Source organism: Sorex araneus, chromosome X (genome assembly GCF_027595985.1).
Source record: "Sorex araneus isolate mSorAra2 chromosome X, mSorAra2.pri, whole genome shotgun sequence".
NCBI lineage: Eukaryota > Metazoa > Chordata > Mammalia > Eulipotyphla > Soricidae > Sorex > Sorex araneus.
In genome coordinates this window covers 335,739,504-335,751,873 of record NC_073313.1, presented here as the reverse complement: position 1 = coordinate 335,751,873, position 12,370 = coordinate 335,739,504, and the positions used below count along the sequence as shown (strand labels likewise).

At 42.4% G+C, this 12,370-nt stretch overlaps 1 protein-coding gene across 1 annotated transcript; it reads right to left on the bottom strand.

Annotated features, from left to right (window-relative positions):
• Positions 1-1,191: 1,191 nt before the first annotated feature.
• On the bottom strand, positions 1,192-11,188 carry LOC129399919 (uncharacterized protein C2orf78-like). Its single transcript, XM_055121342.1, has 4 exons — positions 11,175-11,188; positions 9,184-9,260; positions 4,165-4,941; positions 1,192-3,068 (listed from the first exon to the last, which is right to left on the bottom strand). Exons 1-4 carry the CDS (start codon positions 11,186-11,188, stop codon positions 1,192-1,194), a joined length of 2,745 nt encoding a protein of 914 aa, XP_054977317.1.
• Positions 11,189-12,370: the final 1,182 nt, after the last annotated feature.

Genomic DNA, 12,370 nt, shown 5'->3' with positions numbered 1-12,370 from the left:
TCAGTTAACAGCGATGTTTAGAGCAGGCTGCAGGCACCAGGGACCGTGGAAGACCACCGAGTGACTCCCTCAAGATAATCTATTTTGAGCTCCCCCGCCAGTAAGGGCAGAATGCTGTGGCCAGAAAGCCAGGTAGGCCACCTCGGGGAGTTTGTAAATTAAAAGAACTTAGTCATATAGACCTCATTGTTGAACCTCGCTAGCAGAGTGACCCGGTAATACCGGCTCTGAGTATTGTTGGGAAGATGAAGTGAAATGGTGCATCTAGGGCTGCTGAACCTAGGGCCTGAGTACATGGTGATTTATCTTTACATGTTCAGGGGGCTCATCTTCGGGCATCCTGCTACAACTGTTCTCTTGGCTTGGTCCCTGTTAAACAGTCATTGCTGAATAACTCTGAGGACCCTTGGCCACTCATCTGGTAGGTTCATTCCCCACTATATGTGTTTGCATCCCCCAGCCATGATCACTATGGATAGACCACCCAAACATTCTAGAGATGTGTCTCAAATTTCTTTATTTTCCAGAGGTGGTCATGAGGGATAAAGACAGCCTCCACGAAAGAATTTTGACTTTTCTTCTGGTCATCTTAGATTCATCTGCCTTCCTCAGCCTATTCCAAATGTATTCTTTTAATCCAAATCCCCACACCGTTCATTTCTCCCATTCTTTTTTGGAGGAGACTGGGGACAGGGGCATACTTGGCTGTGCTGAGGCCTTACTCCTGGCCTTGTGCTCAAGTTTCACATCTGGTGGGACTCTGGGGATGATATAGGATTGCAAGGAACAAAGTTGGGTCAGCTCTGTGCAAGGCAAATGCCCTAACAGCTATACTACTCCTCTGACCCTCCCCTACTCTTCTTCAGGCCCATGAAATTTCTCCCATGAGTTTCTCATGGGCTCTAAAACCCTGGACCAAGTTTCTTTCTCTTTCTTAAAGTCTTGTCTCTTTCCCCTTTGACATCTCTCTAACTTCCCATTCTTTCTCATCCTTCAGCCCCCACCCTACCCAAATAACAGCCACAGTTGACAGCATCTCAAAATTCAGAATTTTATTACCAACCTATTAACTTTAAGGCAACTCTTCAATTTTTAATAATATATCAGAATAAATAAAATGTGCATGGCATTTTTTATGTTTCTCTACGGCAACCATCTGGTACCTAAAGTGGCACCCACCATCCCAGCTACTCACATTACGTAGCCATAGTATTGAGAGATGTCCATCTCTTTTTCTCTCTCAATAAAAAACTGCACTTTCCCCAAAGAGGTGTATTTGGCAGCGTTCTCACGCTCCTGCTGAGCCTTCCTTTTCATGGCCTCCCGCTCTGGCCTCTGCTCTTTTGTGATGGGCTTGGACATTACTGGCTCGGGAACATTGGGCTTTCTCCATGGAATCGGTTGGAAACGGAAGTCTTGGAGTAGAAACTGACTCTGACTCTGAGCTTTGGGTGGAGACTGGCGCTTGGTCACAGAGACGGGAAGAGGCTCCCGCTGGAGAGAAGTGCTAGCGGTTGTCTTGCAGGGAGCAGGTCTAGATGTGGCAGGCTGAGGAATAGGCCGGCTAGGAGGGTTTGGCAAACCTGGTCGAGATGGGTTGGTCGAAATGGGCTGAGCTGGTTTGGCAGGGCCTGGCAAAGATGCGGTGGTTGGCCGGGATGAATTGGCGGCAGATGGCTGAGCTGAGTTGGTAGAGCCAGGCCTGGCAGGGTGAGCTGCAGCAGGACGATGTGAAGCGAGAGCCTGTGGTCTCCGAGGAACAGGTCGAACTCGCGGCTTCTCCATGGTTGGAAAAGGCAAAGGTACCAATTTGACCTTCCCAGGAGGCGGCAGCTCATACTGGGATGGAGACGAGCATTCTTCCGCACTGCTGCTTCGTTTCTGTGCTTTGACCTGTGTTTTCTCCACACCTTTTCCATCCCGGGTGGCACCTAGCCAGGGTTTGACAGCTGAGGAGGCCTGGAAGTCTCTGGGCTTCTTGGAGCTACCCAGGACCCGGGAGGAAGAGAAGCCAGGCTTTTGATCGTTCTTCTTCCCCAGCGCGTGAAACACCTGCACGGACTCCAGCATGTGCATGCCTAGGCAGCTGCGGGGCTTTTTAAAGGCCTCCTGGCAGAGCTCAGGCTGACTTTTCTTGCGTTTCATCCTGGCGATGGTGGGCTTCTCCTCTGCCTTCACCTTGCTCCCTGGCTGCTTACTCTCCTCAGCTTTCTTAGAGTTTTCTCGGGCCTTTTTTGTCTTCTCCTGCCCATGGCTCTTGGTCTTGCTGATCCTGCTGGATGCAGCTTTCTGAGGTTTGCTCTTCTGTTTGGCCATGGTCACAGGACACCTGTCACTCACTGCAGCATTACAGACCATCACTGCTCCCCCTAGCAAGCCTTCGGGGACTTGTGGCTGGATTTTGGCCTTGGGTTCTCCCTCAAGAGGCTCAGAGGCCTCATTTTTGTTCTTCTGGGTTGGATGGGAAGGATCCTTAGTGCCACTTGAATTTTCTTGCACCTGATTCAGAGTGATGGTATCTGTGGTGGTCTCTACCTGCAGATCTTTGCATTGATCTAGGTCTTCTAAGCAATCAAAGAGCTGGGGAAGATGTATGTCTTCCACCAGTGTAGCAATGTCTGCAAAACTACCGCCAGATTCAATCCCACTTTCCTCAAAACACAGACCATTCTTTCCCTGGCCAGTAGTTTCAGTACCAGGCTGTTGCTCCTGGCTGAGAGGATCAATACAGGCCAGGAGCTGGTGGATATCAGGGATTTCTAGTGGACATAGTGGTGGATCTTCGTTTTCTATTGGGGTCTGATAGGTATCCAGAGATTTTGATAGGCCAATTTTCATCTCATCCAAGTTCTTATCTGTGTGTTCCTGATTTGGAGCTGGGGGCAGTGCCAGGTTACTTTGGGCTGGAGCTATTATGGGAACATCCAGGAGCTCTGGTGGTTGGTTACTCTCAAGTATTTGAATCCTGCTACTGCAAGACGTGGCCAATTCTGAAGGTTGTGTCAGACAAAATGTCTGACTGGAAGGTTGCAATGCCAGGGAAGTCTCCATCCCCTGGGTATTCATCACTACAAAGGAACCAAGGAAGAAATCAGTCCCCTGAAATTGAGACACTCCCTGCACACCACTAGTGGTGCCACCATTGTGCACCTGCCAACAATGGGCAAGGCATTGTAACAGGCTCTTCTAAGGATCATGAACAAGGCCCTGTGCTAGAAGATTGGAGGTAACTGTTGTAGTTCTTACTGTTGGTCATGTATTGTTTCTTGGTTTTCTTTGTATTTGAAAGAGTTTCTGTGTAAACTGCACTTAAAAATAAGGAACTTGGGACAGAGGGATAGTGCAGTCGTAAAGCACTTGTGTTGTGTGAAGCTGACCTCAGTTTGATACTCAGCTTCACATAGGGTCCCCTAAGCACCGTCAGCAGTGATCCCTGAGCAAAGAGCCAGGTGCAAGTCCTGAGTACTGCAGGCCATGATATACATTCTGCCTCCCCCAAACTAAAGATTTTTTTTCAAGCTAGAGATATGTAAATTATTAAATGCGATATAGAGCTTAGCATAATATAGTAAATTTCTTCACTTTCCTAAAAAAAAACAAAAGTAAAATTCATATCATGGAATATGAGAAGGAATGAAGCACCAATTCATCAGGAAATCAGTGCTTAAGTAGAGATTCTAGGTTTGATAACTTTGGAAAAATCTCTGAATACAAGGTGTGTTTAGAATCTTGTACATTCAAGTAAGGGAAAGTTAATGTGGTACTATCACAATAAGAGTTCTGAAATGTCTTCAGAAATCACAAAAATAGTTTAAGAAATGGAGTTATTGTAACTTTGGTAGTACTGGGGTACTGATCAACTATGAAAATATGGCATTCCGTGTTATGCTCCTGAAGTTTTCTTCTATGAAACCTAGATGGCCATTATACTATCATACCTTCCAATCTGCATTAAGAGCTCTTAAATCGAGTTGAATGTAAGAAGCTGTAAAATGAGTGAGGGGAGTTTAAACTTAATTTCGTTTTATTTAACTTTAAGTTTCATCAATTAAAAAAATCTCAGTTTATTAAACTCAAATGCCACCTGTCTATGGACAGCTTCCCACTTGCAGATTTGACTCCAATTATTGAATGCCAGATTTCCCTTCTCTCCATTGTACTCACCTTGATAACTCGACTCTGTGATGGGTTGAGCAGACACAGAGTAGTAGATTCCAGAGGTGGAGGCTGGTGGTCGGTTCTTTGAGGGCTGGATCTCCTTTAGAACCATAACCATTTCTGGGGATGAGTTGCTGTAAGTTTGGAGGGCAGATCCCCTACCTCCTGTGTATGTCATGGAGCCATAGGATTGCAGGTAGGGACCAAGTTCTCCAGAAAGGAGAGGTCCCTGAGTGCCCTGATGATAGTAATACACCTGGCTCCCATCCTGGTAGGGAAGCGACAGGCTATGACTCTGATTTGGAACCTGAGATGGTGTCCTCTCAACAAGACGGGCAGAAAGTGATGGGTACACAGACACCGTGTTGTTGATATCTAAGGGTTTCTCATAGCGAGCTGCCATAGACATGGAAGAGACAGCGGTGTCCTGGTCAATGATAGTCACAGTATAGTCTCCCATGGAAGACTTCTTTTCAGCACTTCCTGCAATATCCCACTCCAAAAGACTCGGGTAGGAAGCAGCCGAAGTGGATATCTGGCTCTGGCCAGACACTCCAGACAGCATCGTTGTGCTAGAATGTTGGTAAAGATAGGCACTACCCATCAGTGGTTGGAAAGAGTTGCCAGAGGCTGAGGGCAGGAGCCAATCAGAACTACCAGCTGGAGCAGATACTCTGGAGTAGTTGCAGACACTTCCTGTGAGGGAAGCTGCATTGTTCACCACGGAAAGGGGAAGCTGCAGAGAATGTGCAGTTCCCAATACAGATGGATTTTGAATGTTTTCTGTAAGGAACAAAAGGGTGATGAAAAAAATCTGTGAGACTGATTATCTCCTAAAATATTTGAGAGGAATATATATACATTAATTTTATTGAATCAGCTTGAGATAGTTACAAACTTTCATATTTCGGTTGCAATCACACAAGAGAGGAACAATATTAACTTAAAGCTTTGGCTATAGAGAAGCTTCTAATATCAACATTCAACTGAGTTACCAAAAATCTGACAATTTTGGGTGGTCAAAAGGCTGGCACACTTTGTCACTTTGTGTATTTGGCACCGTGCTCCCAAAGTGAAACAGAGCTATAGAAGACTCTGGTGATGTTTGTACATGGATTTCTTGCTTACAGCTAGTTTCTCCTTGCCCTAGCTTTACTTGTAGCTTGAATGCCTATTGAGCTTATAGGATATTTTCTAGAATGGAAGCATTTTCAAACCAGGGAGTCCTAAGAGAATTACTAAGATTTAATTGGAAAAGAATGAAACCTGAGGCTCAGAGATGGCATAGAGACTTGTTTAAGTTTTGCAATAATTTTTACTGGGTGTGGGTTGGGGTAGAGTTTGGACCAATACCTGGCAGTGATATTGGGCTATTCCTGACTCTATACTCTGGAGTGACCCCTGGTAGCACTCAGGAGACTGTATGCAGTGACAGAGATCCAACTGGATTGGCTGCATACAAGGCAAATCTCCTCCTATATTATCGCTCTGTTCCTATGTATTACCAGATTAGAGAACCTAAGCATGTGGACTTTCTTGCCAGGTTTCTGCCTTGATCACTAAATTCCGGAAATTAGGAGAAAGATATCTTACACTAACATATGCATTTTCAGTCATTACAACTATTACCATTGTAATCTTCAGGTTTTCATTTGGCTTGTGCAGTTCATATCTGTTACCTATGTTCACATATGACTCAATCTAGTTGATGAATTAAAGTTTAGCAGGTGCCTTATCCTCTCTCTACTATCTCTCTGTCCCTTATGTACTACCAGGTTCGAGAACCTACGCATGTGGATTTTCTTGCCAGGACTCTCCTTTGATCATTACAATGGCAGAAACTAGAAGGAAGATACTTTACAATAACATAGGCATTCGGGGTCATAATGCTATTACCACCCATTGTCATCTTCAGTCTTTTATTTGGCTTGTGCAATTCGTATCTGTCACGTACAGTTCACATAGACTCAATCTAGTTGATGCATTGAAGGTTAGCCACTTACGCTGGTTTCTGATCCTACATCAAAAATGAGTACTTGAGTTTTTCTCAAGAAGTGCTTTTGGAAGGAAGACTATTATTTAAATTCTCAGCCTCAAGTTGCTCTCCTGCAACGTAGTTACTAACAACACTAATTAACAATATGCATACATAAATAAAGTTTGTCTATTTCATGTGATTTACATGGGAGGAAGTATAAAGAAAGAAAAAATCATGCAATATATGTGTCACAGAACTGAAAAAGAAGTATATAGATATTAATGAAATCTGGACTAGGTAGCAAGATAGTGCAGTAAGTGATTGAGAGCAGACCCAGGAGTACACCCTGAGTCACACTGGATGTTGTCCCCAAACAAAACCAAAGAAAACAGTATAATAAGTTTATTAATAAATTGTGTGCCATGTATACAAGATGAAAACAGTATTCTATTTTTGCAAAAAGTGATAGTCAAAATATGCAATAGAAGGCAATTTTGAGTGCCCACTTTACCAGTCCATAAAACAGAAAAAATTTCCAGTAACCTACATAATAATAAGGAAATATAATAAAAGTGATTGCGTTTGGTAGCCAAATATATGTTTTAAATGAGTCAAAAGCAGGATGAAACATAATAAGTACCAGAAATTACATTATTATTCTCATTCATACCTCTCAATACTAAGCAGCAAACAACAGGTATTAAACATAGCATATGTTTAATAATCACACAAGAAGTAAATCACACAAGAAGCAGAAAAGACCATTTAGAAAATGGTCACAAAAAATTTCAAATTTATTTTCAAAACCTAGATTAGTTATATTTGTCAACCAGAAACCTAGATTATAATTTATTTTCAAAACCTAGATTACATTTATCTTCGTCAACCAGAAAAATGTCACTCCCAAAGTTTAAGAATGATCACCAAAATCCAATCAAAATATATTTAATTTAGGAAAACTCAGACTCCACACAACTGAGATAAATGTGTAATTAGACAGGTGAGACCTGACTTTTCTATTTCTTCTTAGGATCTAAAAACAGATGTCAACTATTTTCAGAATGCTCTCATGTTAGGAAATAACTATTTGTGAAGAGACAAGCAGCCTTAACTTGGGACCTACATATCACACAAAATAATCAATTCTCCTGATTCAAGTTAGAAGATATCATTTCTTTATTTTAAAAGGTAGAGCATACATGTAGCTTACAAACTAGAATTTAATAAAAATATTGACAATTATGTTTCTCCCATCCCCCTGATAACCAGTATTAGTTATTCATAGGAAGCATCATTTCTGAAATGTGTGTATATTCAAAACTGTCAAGTGTCAACTGTGTTCTAAGGGATATAGAATAGAAACCACCAACATGGCTTTCTGTTAAAAAGTTTTTCCTACTGGTACTCTACTCAAGGCTTAGTATACTTTCTAGTCCTAGCAGCCATTAAAATAAACTGCTTTGACTTGCTCTCAGCATATTTAACGATATTCTTTCTGTTTTGACTTGAAATCTTTTGTTCTCTTCAACATTCTATCCCCAACGGTTTCCCCTTCCTTGATAAATCCCCTCCATAGTCTTTTTTTTATTTCCTATTTGATTTTCCCTCATATCATCCTCTTCTTCTTGGCTTCTGTTAGTCAATACTTGATGAAAATGACCCTAAACTTCCTTACCTTTGAGGACTTGCCTCCCTACCGCTCAGCACTCCACACCTTCCCCACACCCCAGTTTTACTTATCACTTAGTTTAGATAGAAAACTCAAAGACACATGATTATTACTTTGAAATAGCACTAAATGTAAAATCCTAAATTATAAATACGGGTAGAGAGACCGTTACAGATAAAGCATCTTGGTATACATGAACAGTTTTCTACAGCAACTACATTTTTCTGTTTCTGTCAAAGTACTATCTATGATTTACTTTTTTTAATGGATATCATGTACAAATCACTATTATAAGGAAAAGGAAACAGAATGAACACTCATACAGAAACATGTATTTGAGCTTCTAAGTCTGTTTAAAATATAATATAGTAAATGAGGAAAAAATCTTGTATTTGTGAGAAAGTGAATGTCTAAAATCACACAGCAAATGCCAAAGTCAAGCTAAAATAAGGCTTATAGAGCTCCCATTTGACCCAGCAATACCACTGCTGGGAATATATCCCAGAAAAGCCAAAAAGTATAGTCGAAATGATATCTGCACTTATATGTTCATCGCAGCACTGTTTACAATAGCCAGAATCTGGAAAAAACCCGAGTGCCCTAGAACAGATGACTGGTTGAAGAAACTCTGGTACATCTATACAATGGAATACTATGCAGCTGTTAGAAAGAATGAGGTCATGAAGTTTGCATATAAGTGGATCAGCATGGAAAGTATTATGCTAAGTGAAATGAGCCAGAAAGAGAGAGACAGACATAGGAAGATTGCACTCATCTGTGGACTATAGAATAACAGACTATAAGACTAACACCCAAGAATAGTAGAAATAAGTACCAGGAGATTGTCTCCATGGCTTGGAGGCTGGTCTCTCATTTTGGGCAACTCAGAGAAGGGAACACCAAGTAAAATGTGATTGGAGGTCATGTGGGGGAAAGATGATGCGGGCCCAATATAGACTAGAGACTGAACACAATGGCCACTCAACACCTTTATTGCAAACAACAACACCTAATCAGAAAGAGAGAACAAAAGGGAATTCCCTGCCATAGTGGCAGGGTGGGGTGGGGGGAGACGGGACTGGGGAGGGGGGAGAGGGATGTTGGGTTTACTTTTGGTAGAGAATGGGCACTGGTGAAGGGATGGGTTATCAAACTTTGTAAGGGAGAAACATGAGCACAAAAATGTATAAATCTGTAACTGTACCCTCACGTTGACTCACTAATTAAAAATAAAATATTAAAAAAATAAATATATAAAATAAGGCTTATAAAGTTCTAGGTGAATACTTTCTTCCATTATTACATGTTGTTTTTCCTTGACTACTAAGTTCAGGGATAAGAAATCAAATGAAAAGCTTTGAAAAGTATTATTCCTTACCTGACATGGTCAGAGAAGGGGAAATATCAATGAAAGGTAGGTGAGAAGAGGAGACGATACGAGAGTACGTCTGAACACTGAAGCAGAAGACCACAAGTGTCCAGTACAGATGACTGGTCACTGGTGATTGGTCATTGGTCACTGGTCCTTTGCGATGATGATTCAAATTTGTTTACAAACAACTGCATGGGAACCCCAAGATTCTACCAGGTGGTGGTAGGTTTGGTGGGAGAATGATGTCATAAAGCAGGCAGTTGAAAGGGAGAGGCTAGCCAATAAGGAGGTCAGATTCCCAAGAAGGAGACCGGATTGGATAAAGAGAGGCTGAAGTAAGCAGGCTAGGGAGATGGAATCCTACAAGACAGTTATAACAGTTTTACCTTCCTAAGACTTTTATGTTATGGAAATACTCCTATTATACTAATGAGCTTACAAATTTCATTAATAAAATCAACAAAGTTACTAAGTAATCATTTATATTGCCTAGTTAACCAATACCATTAAGTTATTACTGTAAAGACTGTAAGCACTGTCTACTATTGTTCATCAATTTGCTTGAGCGGGCACCAGTAACGTCTTCATTGTGAGACTTGCTGTTACCATGATTGGCATACCAAGTACGCCCCAGGTAGCTTGCCAGGCTCTGCCTTGTGGGCGGGATACTCTCGGTAGCTTGCCAGGCTCTTGAGAGGGATGGAGGAATCAAACCCGGGACGACCACGGCAAATGCCCTACCCGCTGTGCTATTGCTTCCACCCAAATTATTACTAATATGTTTTATATAATGTTTAATAAAACTAAATTATATGTTCATGCTTTGTAATTTACATTATGACTTACTTTAGGATTAGGAATTGATGGATTATTATGAGAAATCATCCCCTAACAAAAAACCCTAACGTTAGAGTATTCCACTAGCAAACATGCACGCAGGAAAGAATAGTAGGCAAGGATAGAATAGAGGACAAAGTATCTGCCAGCTGCAAAGTTGTGCCAGGAAAACATAGACTAATACTGTTTAAAGTCTTTTAAATTTAGGGGAAAATATGGCCAAAACTAGAATAGAAAACTTTCACAATCTTATTTATTTCCTTATTTTGGTTTTGGGGCCTCACCTGGCCATGCTCAGGGCTTGCTCCTGGCTCTGCACTCAGGAATCACTCCTGGAGGAGCTCAGTTGACTGGGTGCAAGACAGGTACCCTGCCCACTGAACTATAACACCTGCTCCAACAACTTTATATATATGTATATTTTTTCTTTTTGGGTCACACCTAGCAATGCACAGGGGTTACTCCTGGCTTTGCACTCAGGAATCACTCCTGGAGTTGCACAGGGGACCATGAACCCATGAACCGGTGCTGGGAATCGAACCCGGGTTGGCTGCATGCAGGCAAATGCCCTACCCGCTATGCTATCGATCCAGCCCAACAACTTTATATTTTAAGAATGCCTACTGATTCTCTGTGAACTACACTAGCCTCTCTCTCCATGTGCCTAGGGCAGGTTGCTGTACTTACTAACTGTCCGGGATGTCTCTGTGAACTTCAACAATGTCTCACCTATTGGGCTCTGGTGGGGTTGGAGGAGCAATATTGCATTATATTGACCTGCCTGTTATATTGACACCACAGAGAGCTGCCAAGGCGACCCTAAGCTTGTCCAAAGCTTGGACAATCCAGGTTTTTGTCTACTTATGTGTTTGTCTCATTCTCTGTAACTGACTCCTGCTGAATGGAGGTTGAAAGTGACAATCGGATTTGGCAAATGAGAAGCAATTTAGACAGATTATAACCAATTATTGTGATAAACAAATTCCACATCAGAAGAAGAAAATATTCCACACTCCTGGAAGCCAGAAATTTAATATGCAGATCACTGGGACAATGGTGTCAGCCGGGATACATGGCTTCTCTAGAAGATCTTTAGCCTATATGTTTCTTTTAACTTCTGAAAACTGCCATGTGCCTTGTCTTGTGTCTAATACACTCACTTCTTGGCCGCCATGGTCGTGACCTTATCTTCTATCTGCATCATCTTCTTCTGCCTCCATTTTGTAAGAACAAATGTTATTCCAAGTTTTTATTAAACAAAGGAACATTTGCATGTTTGATGATCTCTTTGAATGTCCATTATCCAGTCTATACGATGATATTGATAGCATCTAAAACTACATGAATGGGACTTGTATATTGTGTGTGTGCATAAATGCTTTTATTTTTTGTGTTGGAGCCACACCTGATGGTGGGCAGAGCTGCTTCTTGGCTTTGTGCTTAGGGATCACTCCTAGAAGGACCCAGGAGACCATATGGGGTTCCAGGGAGCCAATCTAGTGTGTAAAAACACAAAAAAGAAAAGGAGAGCAGGTACCTGACTGCACCGGCCACAGGGCAGTGGCGCTGTCTCTTCCACCACCCACGTTTAGTAGTCCCCCACCGATTCCCCACCCCGGGGAGGTTGATGGCGATGATGAGGCAAGTGAAGGAAGGAACGAGGCCAAGCTGGTTGGTCTCAATTGCAGTTTATTCCAATCTCCTCTCTATAAACTCCCGTCTCTCTCTCTGCTTCTTCCCCCGAACCCACATGCTACTTCATTCTCCTTCTCCTCTGGATCTGGATCTCGATCTAGCTTCTCCAGCTCTGGCACTGGGACTCGCCCTGGGACTCACCCCCAGCCCACTCTTTCAGCCTAGTGAAATCCCCCAGCATGAGAGGTTGGGGCTTACACATAGGTGTGGTCACAATCAATGGGGTAAAGTTCTTTCCCTCAGGGGATGCTTCTTCTAGAACAGATTCTCTTTCATCCGGACACCCACCCAAGAGTGGAATCCCATGGGTGTGTTTCTCCTCTCCTTGTCCAACTAACATATAAGTGTTCATAATATTAATCATTTCGTATGGACATAGCAAGAGATGTATTAAGCTTATAGAATTGCTCTCCTGGGGTCATCTCAATCTCAGACTACAGTGCTCAGGCCAGATTAGTGTTTCCTATCCCTAGCAGGGTCCTAGTCTCGTCGTTGCTTTTGGATCATGACATGACATGTCCATGACCAAGCTCTTAACAGAACTAAATATTAGGCACATTTTTTCCTCTTTGAGTCACACCCAGCGATGCTCAGGGGTTACTCCTGGTTCTGTGCTCAGAAATTTCTTCTGGCGGTGTCAGGGGACCATATGGGATGCTGG